At 39.7% G+C, this 22,394-nt stretch overlaps 1 protein-coding gene across 1 annotated transcript in view; it reads right to left on the bottom strand.

Annotated features, from left to right (window-relative positions):
- LOC126272096 (fatty acid synthase-like) overlaps nucleotides 1-22,394 on the bottom strand; it is a 332,645-nt gene that overhangs the window by 81,201 nt on the left and 229,050 nt on the right. Inside the window, exon 25 of the mRNA XM_049974674.1 lies at nucleotides 14,252-14,416. Within this exon, the coding sequence (XP_049830631.1) occupies nucleotides 14,252-14,416 (165 nt within the window). The remainder of the gene's footprint in view (nucleotides 1-14,251; nucleotides 14,417-22,394) is intronic.

Here is a 22,394-nt window from a genome sequence, read left to right as displayed (position 1 = left end):
CTGCACCAAGGAAAACTGTATTCATGGTGATGTACAAAAATTTTAGGGGAAAGAATTAAATTTCTCAACTACTGAGTGTCCTTCAAAAACTTCTTTACATGGTTAACCTCGTAAATTCTAAATTCTATTCCAGTTAGAAACTTCAAATTTCACCTGAAAAAATAATGCTTGGTTCACATCTGCAGCCATTGTATACATTGAAATATCTGTGCCACAGTACTATAGCATGCATGCTGTTAGAGCCACCAAACCAAAATGATACATGACATCAATAAAGTGGAGTTTCGTTTTTGGCAGCAGTAGAAATATTGTGACTGTGTCAGGCCAGTCCAGATGATCCCATTAGCTGTCTGTATTTGTTTAGCACAGCTACAACACATTCACTGCACCTGAAAACAAATTACCCTACCATACTCAACTTTATCAATAGACTGTATCATTTGGTTTTGGCTCCTCAAGCAGCACGCTATTGTATTGTAATATGGACATTTCATCATGTACCAGGACCACATACATGTACTTGCAGATGCACAACACTCAAGGTATTGTTTAACACAGTACTCATTTTGGTTCATGATTAGAGTAAATATGTCTGCTTGTGTCTGTGTATGTATGGATGGATATGTGTGTGTGTGTGTGTGTGTGTGTGTGTGTGTGTGTGTGTGTGTGTGTGTGTGTGTGCGCACGAGTATATACCTATCCTTTTTTCCCCCTAAGGTAAGTCTTTCCGCTCCCGGGATTGGAATGACTCCTTACCCTCTCCCTTAAAACCCACATCCTTTCATCTTTCCTTTTCCTTCCCTCTTTCCTGACGAAGCAGCCGCCGGTTGCGAAAGCTCGAAATTCTGTGTGTGTGTTTGTGTGTTTTATTCATTGTGCCTATCTACCGGCGCTTTCCCGCTTGGTAAGTCTTGGAATATTTGTTTTTAATATATTTTTCCCATGTGGAAGTTTCTTTCTATTTTATTTACATCATGTATATAATATTCCTTCCACAAAGGGAATTGAGGTGCACCCAGATGTAATTTTCTTGCCGCCAGCAATATCTGAAGGGAGAAGAAAACTGATGTTCATGTAGAAGAATCAGATACTTTTTGTTGTGATGAAGAGAACATAGGTAAAGCTACAGATTCAGAGGAACATAGAGAAGAAATGAGGACTGTGACTGTGAAAGAAAATAAGTCAGCCTAGAGAAGAACAAGAAATCAGCAAAGACAGTGAAAATAGACATTTCTTCTGAGGATGCAGAGGAAGATGTAGTTTCTGATGACAATAAGACATACAACCTTAGTCCCAGGAGGAAAATTCAGCACCAGAATTACTTGGAGGATTATGAGTTGGGCCTACTGACAACAGTAAATGATGACACGAGCAACTACGCTGAAGCAATGTCGTCTAGTGAAGCTAAAGATTGGAAAGATGCCATAGTGAGAGAGCTGCAAGCGCTGGAAGAAAACAACATATTCAGTTACGTATGTAAGCCAAACGATTGTGATGTTATTGACACAAAGTGGTTTTTTTGGCATAAAAAACATGAAAAAGGTAATGTTCTTTCTTATAAAGCTTGTTTTGTAGCAAAAGTTTCTCAACAAAGCTTGTTTTATTTGGAGATATACAGTCCAGCAGCAAAACTACCTTAAGTCAGACTTTTTGTGGTTTTTTAAATGAGAGTAACTTTCTCATCTATCAACTGGATGCCTGCAGTACATTTCTCTATGGAGAGATAGGTGGAGACTTTCATGTTAAATTACCTACTTGATGTTACAGTAAAATGAACGTTAATGTTTGTAAACTTAGAAAGGCTCTGTATGATTTAAAGAACTCATCCAAAAATTGGAATGTTAAATTTCACACAGTATTAACTGGCTTAGGATTTGTAAGAAGTGATTTTGAGTACTGATTGTACGTAAAGACAGAAAATAGCCATGAAGCATACATGCTTGTTTGCATTTATGATCCACTGATAGTGCCAACTTCCCAGAATTAAACTGACAATTTAAAGCTGGTATCAAGTGACAACTTTAAAATGGAATATTTGGGTATAATTATGAACTATTTAGGAATGAATATTGTTCAAAATTTAAGGGAGGGTACTATTACTATTTGCCAAAGTACCTATCTTGAAAAAGTGTTTAAAGTTTTTGATATGTTTGAATGTATTCTGTTTCAACCCCCATGGAGGAAAATTTTGATCAGGGTACATTAAAAAGAGAAAGTCCTGAAAATGAAGATACTGAGAAAAGGTGTAGAAAATTAATAGGGTCACTGATGTAGGCTGTGTTAGTTTCCAGATCAGATATTTGCATAGCTATAAGTATTCTAAGCAGGTACCAATCTTGGGAAAGTCTGGATTTATGGACTGCTTTAAAGCATGTATTGCGTTACATTAAGGAAACCCTAAAACTTAGTGCGTTATATGCTAGGGATGAACTGGTTATGTGAACTCTGACTGGGCTTGTAGCAGTAGACAGGAAGTCCACAAATGGCTACCTTCTCAAAGTTTTGGAGTGTAGTGTTTCATGGTCACCTAAGAAACAACCCACAGTCTCTCTGTCAGAAACAAAATCCGAATTTGTAGCTTCAAGCATTGTAACTAGTGAAGCCTGTTGGCTCAGTAATTTGTATCATGGTCTTTCTGGCAGCCAAAAAGCTGTTTTGCTTGATGAAGACAATATGCTAGTAATAAGCCTTTGCAAAAACCAATATTTCCATCATAAACTAAGACATATAGATGTAAAAATTTTATTTGTGAGACAGAAAGTTTTTCCTATGAACATTATGTTAAAGCACATTAGCACAAGTGACCAACAAGCTGATGTTCTAACAAAGCCAACAGGTAAAAAAAATTGAAAAATTTAGAGCCTTGTTAAGACTTACTCATAGCTGTTGTTTCTGTAACACTGATAATTAATATTGAGGGAGGGCATTAATGGTACAATGTTAATATTACCTTAAAGAAGCAACACTGTTTTTCTTTGATTCATGTTACCTTCCATTCTTTAAATGCTCTGACTTTTGCTATTTAGTCTGTGTGTATATTATTGTCTGCCATTAATTATAAACTGTTACACATTAAAATATTTCATGGTTCATTTACTGCACCTAATCGAAAAATAAAACTGTAATTTTTTTGTGAAACAAGCTGTGTTATTTCATCTCAGATTTCTCCCTGGTGTCACTTTTATGTTATTGTTTATATTGAGATGAATAAAACAGAGGAAGACATATGTAAATTCAGCATTTACTTTCTGGGGCACACCCGAAGTCACTGCTACATATGACAATGACTCTCCATCCAAGATAACATACTGCATCCTCTCTACCAAAAAGTCTTCAATCTAGTCACAAATTTCACTTGATATCACATATAATCATAATTTTGACAATAAGTAGTGTTGCATGGCCACATGGCTATGAGCTTATGGGATTTTGGTGTATAAGGACATCAAATTCACAGTTGCCAACAAGGAGTCTGGTCATAATGCAACAGAGTTGTGGAAAGGACATGACGCAAGTGAGCAGTGTCTTGATTGTAGGATGGAAAATTATGAACAATAGTTTGGAGATGCTGGTCAGCAAAGGAAGAGGTACAATCTGTGGGAGCATTCTGTACAGCCATAGTGGGATGACCAGTGGGGACCCTGTGGTTTGGGTTTCTGCAGTTCTACCTTCTGTCACCACTCCTCTCCCCTCCCTTGCCATGCAGGCATATTCTCTCTCTCTCTGTCTCTCTCTCTCTCTCTCTCTCTCTCTCTCTCTCTCTCTCTCTCTCTCCCCCTCCCTCCCCCCCTATTTTCCATCCCTCGCCCTTTCTTTCTCCCCTTCCTATCTCCTCTTCATCTGCACCATCCTCTCCATTCTCCCTCTCCCTCTGTCTCTCTCTTTTAAGACCACCCCTGAGTCATCTGTTGAAAGACCTGCCTCGCACTATCCTGTTACCCTGTCTTTGCCTCACGAATCCTTCCCCGCCACATTCTCACCTTCATCACTCCAGCCAATTGCTCTCAGTAATGAATAATACGTAATCAGTCCTGCCATGACTGCAGGAGTGTGCATCTGATTCTGTGTGTGTGTGTGTGTGTGTGTGTGTGTGTGTGTGTTTGTGTGTTTGTGTGTTTGTGTGTTATAGGTGAGCAGTTGCCTTTCCCGCATTTTACATAAAGTTTAAGTAAATGTTGCAGCATTCATCACTAGAACAAAAATAAACATTGATCATATAAAGCTCTCTGTTGCCAAATCGGATCTGCAATTCTCATGTACCATACAATGCAGAATGCTGGCTGTTGATGAGAATTATGGAAACAGCTTCATCTGCTAAATAACTCTCGGAATATCCAAAAAGTTCTCATTACAGTGTGAAGAGTAATAAGCAGTCCAACGAGCCCATAGAAGGTTAAATAACCTAGAAGTGAACAGAATAATGCACATTGTGATAATGATGCAGGTTGTAATCTCTCTCACACAACATGTTACTTATAAAATAAGAAAATATTTGGGAGAAGATCAGTCTTACAAAATTGAGAAGTATTTCTCACACTGTGTCATCACACACAGATACATATACATACTCCAAAACTTAAAATATTCTTGTAAACCTGGTCTAATGTAAGCCACAGCAACAAGTTTATAGTGTGTGCAATTATTTCTTGATCGGAAACTAGCCTGTTCAAATGCATTGCATCCTGAATGCATATAACGAGATATAGTCAGCTGCCTCAAGTAAAATTCAGTTTTTGCTATATTCATCAATCCAAATACTGATTTGACACAGCTCTCCATGCTAATCTATCTTGCACAGTTCATTTTCATGTCTGTATTTCTATTGCAACCTATTGTTGTTGTTGTTATTGTGGATGTTAATATGAACACTGGTTTGATGCAGTGCTCCTTGCTACTCTATCCTGTGGAAGCCTCTTTATCTCCTAGTAACTATTGCAACCTACATCCTTGTGAATCTGCTTACTGTATTCATCTCTTGGTCTCCATCTGCAATTTTTATCCCCCATGCTTCCCTCCCATACTAAATTCATCATCTCTTGATATCTCAGAATGAGTCATACCAACCAATCCCTTCTTCTAGTCAGCTTGTGCAGCAGATTTCTTTTCTCCCCAATTCTGTTCATTACCACCTCATTAGTTATGTGATCTACCAGTCTAATCTTTGGTATTCTCCTGTAGCACCACATTTCAAGAACTTCTATTCCCTTCTTGTCCAAACTGTTTACCATCTATGTTTCACTTCTATATATTGCTATGCTCTATACAAAAACTTTTAGGAAAGAGTTCTTGACACTTTACATTTGGCGTTAACAGATTTCTCTTCTTTAGAAGTGCTTTTCTTGCCATTGCCAGTTTACACTTTATATCCTCTCTGCTTTGACCATCATCAGTTATTTTCCTGCCCAAATAGCAAAATTCATCTACTACTTTAGGTGTTTATGTTTCTAATCTAATTCTCTCAGGATCAACTGATTTAATTTGAGTGCATTCAATTTTCCTCATGTTGCTTTTGTTGGTGCTCATCTTATATATCTTATATCCTCATTTCAAGACACTGTCCATTCCATTCAACTGCTTCTACAAGTCCTTTACTGTCTCTGACAGAAGTCCAATGTCACCATGAAACCTCAAAATTTTTATTTCTTCTCCATGAATTTTAATTCCTACTCCAAATTTTGTTTTGTTCCCTTTACTGCTTGCTCAGCATATAGATTGAATAACACTGGGGATAGGCTACAGCCCTTTTTCACTCCATTCTCATCCACTGGTTCCCTTTCATGCCCCTTGGCTCTCATAACTGCCACCTGGTTTCCATACAAATTGTAAATACCCTTTTCTCACTAAATTTTATCCTTACCACCCACCGAATTTTAAAGAGAGTATTCCGGTCAATATTTTCAAAAGCTTTCTCTGTGTTTACAAATGTTATAAATAGAGGTTTGCCTTTCCATAAGCTACCTTCCGTGAGAAATTGTAGGGTCAGTATTGCCTCATATGTCCCTACATTTCTCTGGAATCCTAACTGATCTTCCCTGAGGGTGGCCTCTACCAGTTTTTCCATTCTTCTATAAAGAAATCGTGTTAGTATTTTGCAGGCACGACTTATTTAACTGATAGTTCAGTCACCACCTGCTTTCTTTGGAGTTGGAATCATTACATCCTTCTTGAAGTCTGAGGATGCTTCACCAGCTGGAAGAGTTTTGTCATGGCTGGTTCTCCCAAGGTTGTCAATAGCTTCAACAGAATTTTGTCTACTCCTGGGCCTTTCTTTTGACCTACACCTTTGAGTGCTGTGTCAAATTCTTCACACAGTATCATATCTCCCATTCCATCTTCATCTATGCTGTCTTTCATTTCCATAATAGTGCTCTCCCTTGCATAGACTTTCTGTATACTCCTTCTGCCTTTCTGCTTTCCCTTATTTGCTTAGCACTGGTTCTCCATCTGAGCTCTTGATATCCATACAGGTCGTTCTCTTTTCTCCAAAGGTCTCTTTAATTTTCCTGCAAGTGGCATCTATCTTTCCCCTAGTGATATGTGCTTCTACAACCATACATTTGTCCTCTAGTCATTCCTGCTGACCTGTTTTGCACTTGCTGTCACTCATTCTTTTTAGATATTTGTATTCCCTTTCACTTGCTTTATTTACTGCTTTCTTATATATTTTCTTCTTTCATCAATTAAATTCAAAATCTCTTATGTCACCAAGGATATCTATTAGCCCTCATCTTTTTACCTTCTTGATCCTCTGCTGCTTTCACTATTTCATGTCCAAAGCCACCCATTCTTTTTCTACTGTATTTCTTCTCCCTGTTTTTGTCAATTGTTTCCTAATGCTCCCTCTGAAACTCTCTCCACCTCTTGTTCATTCAGTTTTTCTAGGTCCTATCCCCTTAAATTCCTACCTTTTTTTCAGTTTCTTCAGTTTTAAACTACAGCTCACACCGAATAAATTCTGATCAGAGTCCACATCTGCCCTGAAAATGTGTTACAGTTTAAAATCTGGTTCCAAAATCTCTCTCACACAATTATAAAATCAATCTTAAGCCTTCTGGTGTCTCCAGGTTTCTTCCACATATAACCTTCTTTCGTGACTCTTAAACCAAGCATTAGCTATCATTAAATGATGCTCTGTGCAAAATTCTACCAGGTAGTTTCCTCTTTCCCCCAGTCCATATTCATCTACTATTTTTCTTTCTCTTCCTTTTCCTACTATCGAATTCAAGTCCCCATGACTATTAAATTTTCATCTCCCTAAACTATCTGCATAATTTCTTTTTTCTCATCATACATTTCTCCAGTCTCTTCATCATTTGCAGAGCTAGTTGGAATATAAATTTAAATTACATGATGGGTCTGGGCTTTATGTCTATCTTGGCTACAATAATGCATTCACCATGCTGTTCATAGTAACTTATCCACATTTCTACTTTTTTGTTATTAAACCTACTCCTGCTTACTGTAGTCAAGTTTCCCTCTGCACAGATTTACCTCCATTACTAAATTAAATATTCCTAGATACTTCAGGATGTGTCCTAACAACTTAGGTCCTCTTTTCATCAAATTGTACCATATGGCCCTTTTCTTGCCAGTTCAGTTCAGTACTTCTTCATCAGTTACTCTATCTACTCATCAGATCTTCAGCATTCTTCTGTAACACCACATTTCTAAATATTCTATGCTCTTCTTGTCCATATTGTTTATCACCCACGTTTCACTTTGAAATAAGATTGCACAAATACTATACAAATACTTCCAGATAAGACTCCCTGACACTCAAATTTATAGTCTATGTTAACATATTTACCTTTTTACAAACTTATGTTTTGTATCCTAATTATTTATGATATTGTCATTCATTTTGCTGGCAAAATAGTAAAACTAACATAGAACTTTCGGCTTCTTGTGTATTAATCTAGTATCCCCAGCAACATCTGACTCAATATGATTACACTCCATTACAAATGTTTTACTTTTGTTTATGTTCACCTTATAATCTCTTTTCTAAACACTATCAATTCCATTCAACTGATCTTCCTGATCTTCCACATACTTTGCTGTCTCTGAGAGAATTATGAAATCATCATCAAACCTGAACATTTTTAGCTCTTCGCTTTGAGTTTTAATTTCCTTTCCATATCTCTTATTTGTTTCTTTTACTGCTTTCTCAACCAATATCTCGAATAGCAAGTCAGCCTCAACTCCTTTTTATGTCCTTGTACTCTTATAGCTGCTGTCTGGTTTCTGTAGAAGTTGTAAATAACCTTTTGCACCCTATATTTTAAGGCTGTTGACTTCAAAATTCCAAACAGTGCATATCAGTCAATATTGTCAAAAGAAATACAAACTAAGAATTTATAGTTAGTACACTATGTGATCAAAAGTATCTGAACACTTGGCTGAAAATGACTTACAAGTTCATATCAACCTCCATCGGTAATGCTGGAATTCAATATGGTGTTGGCCCACCCTTAGCCTTGATGACAGCTCTCGCAGGTATACATTCAGTCAGGTGTTGGAAGGTTTCTTGGGGAATGGCTGACCACTGTTCACAGAGTGCTGCACTGAGGAGAGGTATCGATGTCAGTTGGTGAGGCCTGTTACGAAGTTGGCATTCCAAAACACCCCAAAGGTGTTCTATAGAATTCAAGTCAGGACTCTGTGCAGGCCAGTCCATACAGGGATGTTATTGTCATGTAACTACTCCATCACAGGCCATGCATTATGAACAGCTGCTCAATTGTGCTGAAAGATGCAATTGCCATCCCCGAATTGCTCTTTGATAGCGGGAAGCAAGAAGGTGCTACAAACACCAATGTAGGCCTGTGCTGTGATAGTGCCATGTGAAACAACAAGGGGTGCAAACCCCCTCCACGAAAAACATGTTCACACTACATACACGGGCAGATGACGTTCACTGGGCATTCGACATACCCACACCCTGCCATCAGATTGCCACATTGTGTACCATGATTCATCACTCCACACAATGTGTTTTTACTGTTCAATCGTGGCTCATGAACAGCTGTTCGACCAGGAAATCCAAGTTTTCTCATTTCCCGTCTAACTGTCATAGTACTTGCAGTGGATCCTGATCGAGTTTGTAATTCCTGGGTGATGGTCTGCAGAGATATCTGCCTATTACATATTACAACCATCTTCAACTATCAGCAGTCTCTGTCAGTCAACAGACGAGGTTGACCTGTACGCTTTTGTTTTTTACATGTCCCTTCACGTTTCCACTTCACTACCATATAGGAAACAGTGGACCAAGGGATGTTTAGGAGTGTGGAAATCTCATGTACAGACATATGACACAAGTGACACCCAATCACCTGACCACACTCAAAGTCCATGAGTTCTGCAGAGCACGCCATTCTGCTCTCTCACAATGTCTAATGACTACTGAAGTCACTGATATGCAATGTCCAATGACCACTGAAGTCACTAATATGGAATACCTGGCAGTAGGTAGCAGCAAAATGCAACTAATATGAAAAACATATCTTTTTGGGAGTGTCTGGATACTTTTGATTACATAGTGTACCAGCATTATCTGCACAAGTTTAGAAACAGTGACTGAATCCATTCCCTTTAGAATTTTAGCTGTCTGACTAGTTCCAATAATGCTACTTGTAAATTGCTTGAACTATTTCTGTGCCTGAACGTCCTCACTTGGATTGTGGATACCACACCATTCATTTTTCCTTGTTCAGAACTATATTTTAAGATCCCACTTCTGTGACTGTTTATAACAATCTTTTCAATCTTTGAATCCAGATTTCAGATCCTCTATCCTATAACACTGGAGGAGGAAACAATTTATTCTGAAACGCATTGCAGCATTGCTAGTGAAATGCATTGCAGCATTGCTAGCAGGATGTTTTTGATTATTGTGCACCTGTTTATAATTTCTTTAGAAAGCAGCTGCTTTGTTATTCTCAGAAAGTAAATGTCCATAGCGCAAATAGTGCAGATTATGTCCCATCCCTGTTCAACACTCAGTCATCTCAAGCATAAAAGGTCAGAGTTCAAACATACTGACAAATGTATTTAAAGAAATATATTTAAGTATCCAACAATCGAAATTACAAGTAGGAATATCAACCATCTGGGAAAGACATATAGCTACTTACCGTAAAAAAAAAACATCAAGTTGCAGACAGGCACAATTAAAAGACAGCTTTTGACCATAGCCTTCATCAGTAAAAGAAAAGTACACACACACACACACACCTCACACATATGTGGCTGCCAGGGCCAGAGTGGAAGCATGGGGGGAGGGGGGGGGGGGGGAGGAAGGTATAGTAGTGTACAGGTGGAGAGAGAGACAAATGCTGTCTGGTGGAGTGTGCAAGGACTAGACTGCCAACACGCACAGCATCAGGAGGTTGTGGGGCAGGGAGGTGGAGAAAAAGTAACTAAAAAGGAAAGGAGCAGGGAAAGATGAGTGGACGCATTGGTAGCGGGCTGCAAATAAACAAAGTGGGAGATGAGAATCACGAGGAGACAGTAGGACACAGAGACAGTGGAAACTATTGGGTGGAGGGTATGGGGACAGTATATTACTATAGATTGAGGCCAGGATAATTATAAGAGTGGATAACTGGTATCTGCACAGTCCAGAAAAGCTGGTGGTGGAGGGAAGGATCCAGATGGCTCGGTTAGCGAAGCAGCCATTAAAACCAAGTGTTTTATGTTCAGCTGCATGTTGTGCCACAGTCTGGTCTACTTAGTTCTTGGCCACAGTTTGGCAGTGGCCATTCATCCTGGTGAACGGCTGGCTGATAGACATACCAATGTGAAAAGCTCTGCAATTATTGCAGCACAGTTGATAAGTGACATGGCTGCTTTCACAGGTGGCCTGGTCCCTGATGGGATAGATTAAACTTGTGACAACACCTGAATTGGAAGTAGTGGGTGAGTGGAGTGGACAGGTTTTGCACCTGGGTCTTCCAAAGGGACATTTTCCTTTGGGTTGGGATTGGAAGTGGCGTAGGGATGGACAAGGATGTTGTGGAGGATGGGTGGGTGACAGAACACCACTTTAGAATGGGTGGAAAGTATCTCGGGTAGGATGTCCCTCATTTCAGGGAATGATGATAGGTAATCATAGCCCTGGCAAAGGATGTGGTTGAATTGTTCCAATCTGGGATGCTACTTGGTGATGAAGGGGACACTGCTGTGTGACAGGTTTTGGGGATGGAGGGAGGATTGGGGGTGTGAGGGGAAATGGCTGAGGAGATCTGTTTGCAGACCAAATCAGGGGGAGAGTGCCTGTCTGTGAAGGCCTTGGTCACATTCTGAGCAAGGGAGTTTTTTTCAATGCAGATATGTTGTTCCAGTGTAGTCAGGTTATATGGGAGGGATTTTTTTGTGTAAAATGGATGACAGCTGTCAAAATGCAAGTTCTCTTGGTAGTTGGTGGGTTTAATGTGGACAGAGATACAGATGGAGATATCAGAGAGGATGTGGTGAACCACTAGGAAGGTGGCATGCTGGGTTGAGGAGAACCATGTGGAATGGATGGCAGAGATGGCATTGAGGTTGTGAATGAACAAAGAAAAGATGTTTCCTCGGGGCACCACAACCAACTCCTATCATACCCACAGCATTCCCACCTCTTCTCCCCTCTTAGCAGCTAAAGCCTGCCTAGCTGACCTTTTCAATATCTCTCGAAACTCCATTCCAACCCATCACCATATCCAGAGCCAAAACATTCACATAACATTGTTGTTATGAATTGCACTGACTGCCTGGCAGAAGGCCTCTGCCAATTATCTGACTCCTCCATCTGTAAACTCTCCCAGATTGATTCCATCCCAAAAGTCCAAAACAAGCTCCAATCCCTGCTTAAAGCCATAGGTTCTTCCCAGAAATCTTCTATGAATCCATTTCCCTCCCCACATCTATGACATACCCACACACACACACACACACACACACACACACACACACACACACACACAAACCTGCTACATCCTCTCCAAAATCTACAAACCCAACAATCCTGGACGACCCACTGTGGCTGGTTATTGTGCTCCCACTGAAATAATTTCAGCACTCATTGACAAACACCTCCAACCAGTTGCCCATAAACTAGCTTCCCATGTCAGAGACACCAACAACTTCCATCAAAGACTCTCCACCATCCCCACTCCTTTACATCCTGGATCCTTATTCATCACTGCCAACGTCACCTCCCTATACACCAAAATCCCTAATGCCCATGATCTTCTCACTATTGAACACTACCTTTCCTAATGTCCTTCAGATTCGAAACTCACTGCCTCATTCCTCACACACATTAGTAACTTCATCCAACCCACAACTACTTATCATTTGAAGAAAAGGTACACAAAAAAATTCATGGCACAGCCTTGGACACCCACATGACACCCTCCCACATCAGCCTTTTTATGGACCATCTAGAGGAGACCATTCTAGCCTCCCAAAACACCAAACCCATAGTCTTGTTCAAGTTAATTGATGATATCTTCATGATCTGGACTCAAAGCCAAGTCGTCCTGTCTTTGTTCCTTTACTACCACAACACCTTCTCTCCCGTTTGCTTCACGTGTCCTTCCTCAGCCCAGTGTGCCACCTTTCTAGATGTTGATCTCCTCCTCTCTGATGCCTCCATTCACATCTCTGTTCATAGTAAACCCACCAAACACCAACAGCACTGCATTTTGAAAACTGTCATCCCCTACACCAAAAAATCCCTCCCATATAGCATGCCTACCCAGGGATAGCATATCTGCAGTGACAAAAACACCCTTGCTCAGTATGCTGACAGTCTCACCAAGACCTTCACAGACAGGAACTATCTCCCAGATCTGGTCCACAAAGAGATCTCCCGAGCCATTTCCCCTCACACCTACATCCCCCCTCCACCCCCAAAAATCAGCCATAAAGGAGTGCCCCCTTCATCACCCAACACCACCCCAGACCAGAACAAATGATCCACATCCTTTTCCAGGGCTTTGATTACCTATCATTGTGCCCTGAAGTGAGGGACATCCTACACAAGATACCTCCCAACTCTCCTAAAATGGTATTTCGTCACCCACCCAACTTCCACAACATTGTAGTCCATTCCTATGCCAGTCCCATCCCAACTCCAAGGAACATATCCCTTTGGAAGACCCAGGTGCAAAACCTGTCCACTTCACTCACCCACTAGTTCCAATTCAAGTGTTGTCACAAGTTTAATCTATCCCATCAGGGACCAGGCCACCTGTGAAAGCAGTCATGTCATTTACCAGCTCTGCTGCAATCATTGCAGAGCTTTTTACATTGACTATCAACCAACAGTCCATCAGGATAACGGCCACTGCCAAACTGTGGCCAAGATCAAAGTAGTCCACCCTGTGGCACAACATGCGGGTGAACATAACACATTTGATTTAAATGGCTGCTTCACTACCTGAGCCATGTGGATCCCTTCCTTCCATCACCAGCATTTTTGAACTGTGCAGTTGGGAGTTATCCTTACAACATAGTCTCTGCTTTTGTAATTACCCCAGCCTCAGCCTATGATAACATACTGTCTTCACAACCTCCACCCAATAGTTTCCACCACTTCTGTCCTACCATGTCCTCCTCATTCTCAAATTCCACCCTGTTTATTTGCAGCCTTCTGCTAATGCATCCACTCATCTTTCCCTGCTCCTCTCCTTTTTTGTTACTTTTCCCCCACCTCCCTGCCCTACAACCTCCTGATGTTGCGCTTGTTGGCGCACTCCACCAGACAGTGTTCGTCTCTCTTGCCACCCATACACTACCATACATTTCCCTTCCCCTTCCACACCCCCTCCAGTTTTGATGCTTGCATCCCATGTGATGTTGCATTCCGGCCTGAGATGCTGGAGTTGGCAGTCATGTGTGCATTAAGTGTTCTTTCTTTTTCCAAGTGTGTGTTTTTGTCTCTCTTTACTGACAAAGGCTTTGGCTGAAAGCTAAATTTGAGGGTCTTTTGATTGTGTCCATCTGCAATTTGATGTGTCTTCTTTACAGTAAGTAGCAATCTGTCCTTTCCAACACTGTTAAATGTGTGTGACTGTAATTTTAAGTGATAAATTACATAGTAAAGCTGACTGTAAACATAATCCATCACTAACAAACTTCATAAATATTATTATATCTGTTATAGTTAGTATTATTGTTACCTATCAATAACTAGTAACAAAAATGGTGCAGTATATAAGATTATGGTTATTCTTCACATTAACTATATCATATTTCATACCATAGCAAATGCAAAGGGCACAGTAGCAGCATCTTCTAGACTCCAGTTGTCTGGAATGTTCCACGTTAGATGTTCACTAGTCTTGAGGGTATCTGGATGTATAAGACCCATAATTCTTTGACCTTTTCTGTTACGTCCGGCAAAATCTATTATACCCAGTTTCATCTGTAAATGAATGACAATTCAAAGGAAAATTCAACTGAGAAATATAATAAATGTGGGAGAGAACTTCTGGCTGGTACATACCTTCAGGAGTCAAATTGCTGATGATGGGGACAGTGACCTGTTCCAAACCAGAAGTGATGACATTATCTGAGGTTCAGAATTCAGAGAGGAGAGAGGGATACAGTGAGGAAAGATTAAAAAGGAAATGCAGGTCACTAAGACCTTCACTACTCTATCTTCTGTCCTCACTGAGTTTCAATACCTAGAATAATGCCATCAGTTTTACTTTTTTGTGTGTCTACTGGGGATATTAAATATTTTGCTTCATGAGGGTATGTAACCGTCAGAAATTCAGGCTGACATGACCATTCAGGCCTTTATAATATTGGAGTCATAGTAAAATAACATAGCAGATTCTGTAATAACATCTTAGTTACCCACACAGACTAATAGTAAATTGATGTAGGAATCAGCTTTATGTGGCAATGATTTTCTTAGTAAGTGTGTATAATGGGATTTTCATATGCAGCCAGCCAAGTTAAAAGAAGAATAGGTTCACCATAGTCAACAATTACAAGTCCTTATATTGTTATTTTATACTTCAAGTTCAATAGTCAAATTTCCTTTTTCCAGTCATTATTTTTCTGTCATATATGTTGAAAAAATTTAAGAAGAATCTGATTCTTCCAAACATTAAAAATCTTTAAAAATCTTACTCAAAAATTTACTAAGATAAGAGAGTTTAGACTTGACTTGAAAAACATATGAATGTGACATTTAGAAACTGAAACGATCAAAGCAACAAGTCTTATGTGCATGGAGAGATCTCAAATGAAAGAAACTATTCAAGATCAAGCCCCCAACTAAATCAAAAACACAAATTACATTTTTTTGTATCCAGCAATAATGATATAACTGAGTTAACTGAATCTTCCGTTGGTTCTTGGTAGAACAACATTATAATAAATGAAAAGCCCAAGTCTGCTTTTTATCTACAGTATTTCTTTTATTGTGTTAACCAGTTTTCAGCTTACAAGGCCATCTTCAGACATTTAATGAGTACTGTCGCCAAAGAAGTTTCAATGTTTGTCTCATCATGTATTTTTTATTTTACTTGGTTCATTTATTTAATGCAAACTGTTACATAGTCACAGTTCTGAGTATAATGTTGATTTTTTCCTTGTTTTGCTCCTTTTGTATTTGTGTACTCTTTAGACTTTTTTACCTTTTAGAATGCAGTACCATCACACTCTCAAAGATTGTATTTACTATATGCTCCTTCACTCTCCTCTCACTGCCCTGCATTTATTTATTTCTGTTTCTCTTATTGATATTGCTTAAGTTCCTTATATATTCTGTAGCTGCATTGATAATACTTTCTTATTTTAATTAGTTTGTGTATCACTCTCCATGTTTCATACCTCCTGATGTAGCCTTGTCAAGTGCTAATTTTATTTTATTGGTTTTGTTTATTAATATAAACTGTTATGTAGGCTTCCTGTTTCTGTTTTGTGTTAAAGTTTTTCTGTTTACTCTGTTTTTATTTATTTACTGTTCAATTTTTTTTTTTTTACTTTTTAATCTGCATTACCACCACACTATCAAAGATGTTATTTACTGTATGTTTCTGCTTCAATCTAGATGTGTAACGTCTCTTCCAATGTTGTTTACCAACATTGTAACTTCTTTGGTAACAATATTCAGTAAATGTCTGAAGGTAGCCTTGTAAGCCGAAAACTGGTTTACACAATAGAAGTAATATGGTAGAACAAAAGCAAACTAGTGCTTTTCATTTATTATATAACTGAGTTTTACAAAACTGGTTCATGGGAGTGATACTGTTCAGTGTTAATGCAGCCCAGCAGAAGCAACCAGAAAATGCCAAGTAAGTCCACACAACTAGCATATCCTAGAGCCATGACATGCTGTAACACGCCCAGCAGCTACACACTGTCTCATTAAAAAGCTCTTATGCTACATTTAAAATCATTCAAGTTTACAATTGTATACTAGTACTTAATAAAAACAGTTTGTTTCAAATCATAAATACAACAATCACTTAAACTCTCCATGAAAGAGTAATAAATTTAAAAAAAATGATATATTATCATTAACCTGTTTATTTTATTCTCAAAGCACCCCTTTTGTAGACAGTTAGTTTTGCATAGAAAAAAATTAAAAATTATTGATTAGTATGATGTTCTCAGATTACTGTAATAATTTGTGATTCAGCTTGTAATTTTCAACAATACCAAAACCAGAGCATGGAATTATGTTGTTATCATTAACTTAAGAGATGTAGATCATCACCACCAGCTGCATCACATACACTTCTAGTTCTATACAACACAATTCATTAACTCTATTAAAAAGACATCTTGCTATACACCATGAGATGAATGTAAAAATATTTAATTAATTAGACCAGTTCTTGGACATGTAGCTGATCATCAGTGGCATATGTAGTGTAAATCTACATCGAATTAAGTGTATGTCAAGTATGAAATCTTTATTATGTGGATAACTGTGGTAGACAGATTTTAATGTGTGCATGCTGTAGCTGTCAAATGCTGTATGGACACATTCTTGGTTGTATTGAACTCTACTGTTATGAGATGAAAACAGGAGTTCCATGTAGGATTTTCTGGAACAAACTAGTGTTTTAGAGAGAATGGAGAATAGGAGCGAGCCACCCACAGGGAGTTGGAACCCCCATAGAAATGGTAGCACCTGAGAATAAATCGTAGGGACCAGAGAGTCAAAACAAATGAAAGGAGGAATAATAATCGAGAGAGAATGGAGGAATAGGAAGTGATTGAATGGACAGAGATGGGAAAATTGGAATGAAGATAGAGAAGCAAAAGAGGAAAACTGATATGCCTCATAGTAGATTAGGGACAGTAGGACTTCAAAATTTTGAGTAAGGATGGGCTTACAATGAAATCTTTCAGTCACACAGAGAATGGAAAAAAGTTAACAAGAACAAAAAAATGGACTTTGTGGGTTGGTTGGAAGCAAACAATGGTTTGACATGATGAAATTAGTGAGTACAGTGTAACCTGTTTGTGCTGGAGACAAATCAAATGAAAGTAACTGAAGTAAATAGGATACCCAAGATACAAACTGTCAAGTGTGATTGAAAAAAAAAGAATGCTATTAGTTGTGGTGGCCAGTGGTGATGTGGGCATATATAAAGACAGCTGTCACGCTGCTGGCTGGCCCAATGAGATATGAAAATTTTTGTGTACTTGAACACCATAAATAGATTTTGCATTATTTTTGTAGGGGTGAGACATCTGTAGTTTTGTAGGATCACTAATGTTAATTGACTGGGTATGTGACCAGCCATAATATTACCAACACATTCAGGCTTATTTTTTAAATTGGGCATGTCCACAGAGATGAAGAGGACCTAGTTACTGGCAGTTCTTTTTGGCAGGGAATGGAGGAAGAATATTGAAAGCTGGGGAAGTTATTCACAGTGGGAAATCTCAATCAGTATTCAGGGCTTGTGGTTGTAAAACTGATGGAGTCTATTCTGCAGGTTCATCTAACCTCACTATACTCCAGCCCACCAGAGAAGTACAACAGAGAGGGATACTGGAGTGGAGGGAAGGAATCTGTCTTTGGCATCTGTCTTCTGTCTTTTTTCAGCTCTGATCCTTCTGGAGCAGTGGTCAGACTTAGTTACCTGCTTTCTTCAGTGAAAAGTGACATCACAATCTCTTCCTATTTTGTCACATACAATGTGATTATATTGTACAAGCCACACAATACCATGCCAGGAGCTTCCCTACATCTGATATTTGGTCAAGGTATCCCAATGGGACTGGGCCTACAGCAACTATAAAACCATAACCTACAGATAGATTACTATTCACCATCAAGATGACATGTTGAGTTGCAGATAAGCACAACAAAAGATAGTTACACATTTAGTTCTTGGACAAAGCCTTCTTCAGAAAGGTGTATGTGAGGTCAGGAGGACACTCACTACCATAATTGCTATGGTAAGGAGTCTACATCTTTGCACATTAAAACTGTTTATGAAGCTTCTCATATAAGAAGGCCTTACGTATTTTCTTGCAAAGAATTGTTGGGAAGGTTCAAAGTAGTAGAACTTACTAAAAGATATCGATATGTCTAATAAGAAAATCCTATAACAAAAACAAATAAATTAATATGAGTCATCAGTGGGAAAAGCTAATCAGACATATGTAAGGATGGCAGGTAAATTAAAGCCAAACAAGTTTAGGTAGTTTCTCTTAGACAATTCAGTTGCAGTGGTTGGACAATGTAGAACATAGTGTTTACAAAGTGATGAAAGTACATGATTGGTCACAAATGTTGAAAAAACTCATGATGAAATTTTGTGGCAGATTAAAGCTGCATGCTGCACTGAGACTAGAACTCAAGACCTTTGCCTTTCACCCTACTAACTCAGCTACCCCAACCACAACTCACAAACTGTCCTCACAGCTTTACTTCCAACAGTCCCTCACCTCTTACCTGCCTCACTTCAAAGAAGTCACCCTTCTAAACTTGCTGGACTAGTGCTCCTGGAAGAAAGGACGTTGGGGAGACATGGCTTAGCCGCAGGTTGGAGAATGTTTCCAGACTGAATTTGCACTCTGCAGTGGAGTGTGTGCTGATATGAAACTTCCTGACAGATTAAAATTGTTTGCTGAACTGAGACTCAAACTTGGAATCTTTGCCCTTTGAGCTCCTCAAGCACAAAAGATTGAGATAAAAATCACAATGTGTTCTACACTCCATTGCAGAGGGAAAATCCATTCTGGAAACATCCCCCAGACTGAGGCTAAGCAATATCTCCACAATACCGTTTCATCCAGGAGTGCTAGTCCCACAAGTTTCACAGGAGAACTTCTGTGAAGGTGGTAAGGTAGGAGATGAGGTATTGGCAGCAGTAAAGCTGTAAGGATGGGTGGGTTATGAGGCTTGCTTGAGTAGCTCAGTCGGTAGAGCATTTGCTCGCAAAAACCAATGGTCCTGAGATCAAGTCTCAGTCCAGCACAAAGCTTTAACTTGCTATGAAGTTTCATGCTAGCACAAACTTTGTTGCAGAGTGAAAACTCAATTCACTATGAGATGGAAAACCTATATGCCTGGAATGAAGTGTTCAAAGCACTGAACTTTACATAGAACATAAAACAGGATAGAATGAGATTAAAAAACCAGTAATATGTACCAACAGTGGAACTGATCACTAGTGTATGCAAGATGATCAAGATAATCAAAGTAAAGAGGAAACACAAGTACCAAGAGCAGTACTGTAGAACTGGACAGTTTTGTATCTCTGTCATTAGATATCAAGATGGACACAAATGAGCTGGTGTGGATGGTGCAGTGGAATAATACAGAACACTGCCTTCAGAGGCAGCAGAGGAGAAATCTTCTCTGCCATTGCATGGTCCACTATCAGTGTGGCATAAGCATGGAACAATTTCACATTCTGTTTAAGTAGTTGTTTTATCTGCTAGTTGTTGTATATGCTTCTGCTACAGCATTTGTTGAAGGTGTAACTGCCGCTGGTAGCATTGAAAAAATGCCAAATCAATGGTGGCTGCAATTTAAAATTCCATAAAAACGAAAAGTGTTACACATGTAAGAATGTACCATACTTGTCACAACTTTTATATCTGCACAAGGCATGACAACACTGGAAATTGTCACAGTCAGATAAAATGTAAATGTCATTTGCCTTTTTGAATTTCGTCTGCGCCAGTGATTTATCAATAGAATTTGTAGGAGTTGATTCAGGATATTCCCTGTTCTGTAAACTACTTCAGTGCCATCTGGATAATGAGCTCTACATGAGAGAAGCATTTACATTTGCAGGCAGTCTTAGTGCCCTCTGGAGAAAGGCCTTACTGCAAACTGGAAAAATGCAGATTTCTCTCCCCACAGGTGTATTTTTTGGGACATGTATTTAGCAAAGATGCTCTCATCCCCATGGATGAGCTTGTCAAAACCTTCAGCAACATTGCAGCATGCAAGAACCTGAAAGAACTCCATTACTCTTTGGGAGAGATATCTTATTATGCTATGTTCATTCTCATGCTACACCCATCAGCCATCCTCTCAACTGGCTTCATCAAAAGGGAGTCAGGTTCATGTGTTCCGTGGACTATTGACAGTCCTTTCAGTCCCTCAAGCAGTGTTTGTGCCCACTCATTGTCTAGAATCCTTCAGACTGGGTAAACCATTAACCTTGGCCATGGATGCACCCCAAAATGTTATTGGTGTGGTTTTGTCCCATCAGAACTCAGTTGGCACCAAGCAACCCACTGCTTACACATTAAAGGCACTTTCCATGGCACAAGGAGGTGGAAAAGGAGGCATTTGTTTTCATTTGTGGCATTAGAAAGTTTCACATTTTCTTGCATGGAGCAAAGTTCTTACTCAGCACTGACCACAATTCCCTGTTTTCCTTATTCAGCCCTTACTCTAAGGTATTGAAGTAACTCCCACTGCCTGCAGAGGTGTGCCCTCTTTCCCAGTTATTACAGTAATGACATTCGTAACCAGTCCACTGGCCAGCATGCAAATACAGGTCTACTTTTTTGGTTGCCAGCTGGTCTTGAGCTGGGGTTTGACCAATGGAAGGCTCTAATTTTTGCTTTGGATGATACCTTGTTGCAGATGTTGCTGGATGTCTCTTTTCTGCCATAGCTGCCAACATACTTTTCCAGAAAATCCAGATGGGACGGTCAAAATGCACCCTCTTTAGGAGCAGCTTCAGTGGGGAGCGTGGTGTGCATTTATTATGCAGCAAGATCAGCTCAACATCATCCAGAAGATCCTCATGCTTGCCAAACAGGAGCAAAGCTGTTGAGAGATTATTTCTCTGCCATTGCATCCTTCCATCCTCCAGTTGCTGCATGTATCACACTGAGGTATGTCTCACACAAATGCTTTGGATTGGAGTCACATCTCCTGGCCAGTGATCATTCATGGTATAAAACACCTCATGCAGGCTGTGCACAGAATCAGGTTGTGCTACCATACAAATTTTCCCCTTGGCCAGCTCTGAAGCAACCTCAGGACAGGGTGCACATCAAATTTTCGGGTCCCATTTTTCAGTAGTGTGTGTTATCAAATTTTCTGTATGTTGCCAAGTTGTTCTCCACAATGCTGACAACCACTGTTCATGCATTATTGGTCATTTTTGCTATCAAGGGCTCTCCTTATACCCTCGTCTTCGATAACAGTGGGTAATGCATGTGACAGGAGCTTGCAGATTTTTCCGTCCACAATGGTATCTTGCACTTGACTACCACCTGTTTCATCCAGCTGAGTGATTTATGTGAATGTTCAAGACTCAAATGAAAAAGTCTGTGTCATTCTCATTCCACACAATGCAGTGTCTATTTGTCTTCCTTCATGCCAGGTGATGCCAGTTAAGAGCAGAGCATTTGCATAGGCTGCAGGGTCTTTTTAATTTATTGCACTGCAAGTTACATGCCCCAAACAATTATTTCCTGCTCCTTCTTCCTCAATGGGATGCCATATGAATCCAGTCTTTCAGTCACCAGTATGGGTGGATTCTGAGTGTTATGGTAGGCCACAAAGGTTGGCACTGGTTTGCAGTGGATGATGGGAGTAGCTGACCCATCATTGCAATCAGGAACCTCCACTGCAGTCTCCAAGCCAGCCATGTGAAGAAGTCAGTCATGCCACTGGTCTGTGAAGAGCTCCTAATTGTGGCTGCATGTGCTCCCACAGTTGTCCCTTTGACATTTTCAGCTATCCTACCTTCAATTGTGGACTGAAGAACTGGCAGAGATAGCTTCTATGACTGCTGATATCGAGCCCATGGAATATGACCTGATGCCATCCGCCCATCTCTGGCCAGTGCTCGTTGCTCCTACTGATGCTGGAGTATCAGCTTTCACCCCAACCTCCATAAGGACCTTCCGACAGAGCTAGCAGCATCAGTACTGCTTTTTGATGGTTG

This window comes from Schistocerca gregaria, chromosome 5 (assembly GCF_023897955.1).
Source record: "Schistocerca gregaria isolate iqSchGreg1 chromosome 5, iqSchGreg1.2, whole genome shotgun sequence".
In the NCBI taxonomy this organism is placed as follows: domain Eukaryota; kingdom Metazoa; phylum Arthropoda; class Insecta; order Orthoptera; family Acrididae; genus Schistocerca; species Schistocerca gregaria.
Note: the sequence above shows the minus strand (reverse complement) of the source record. Positions and strands in the feature narration are given on the sequence as shown.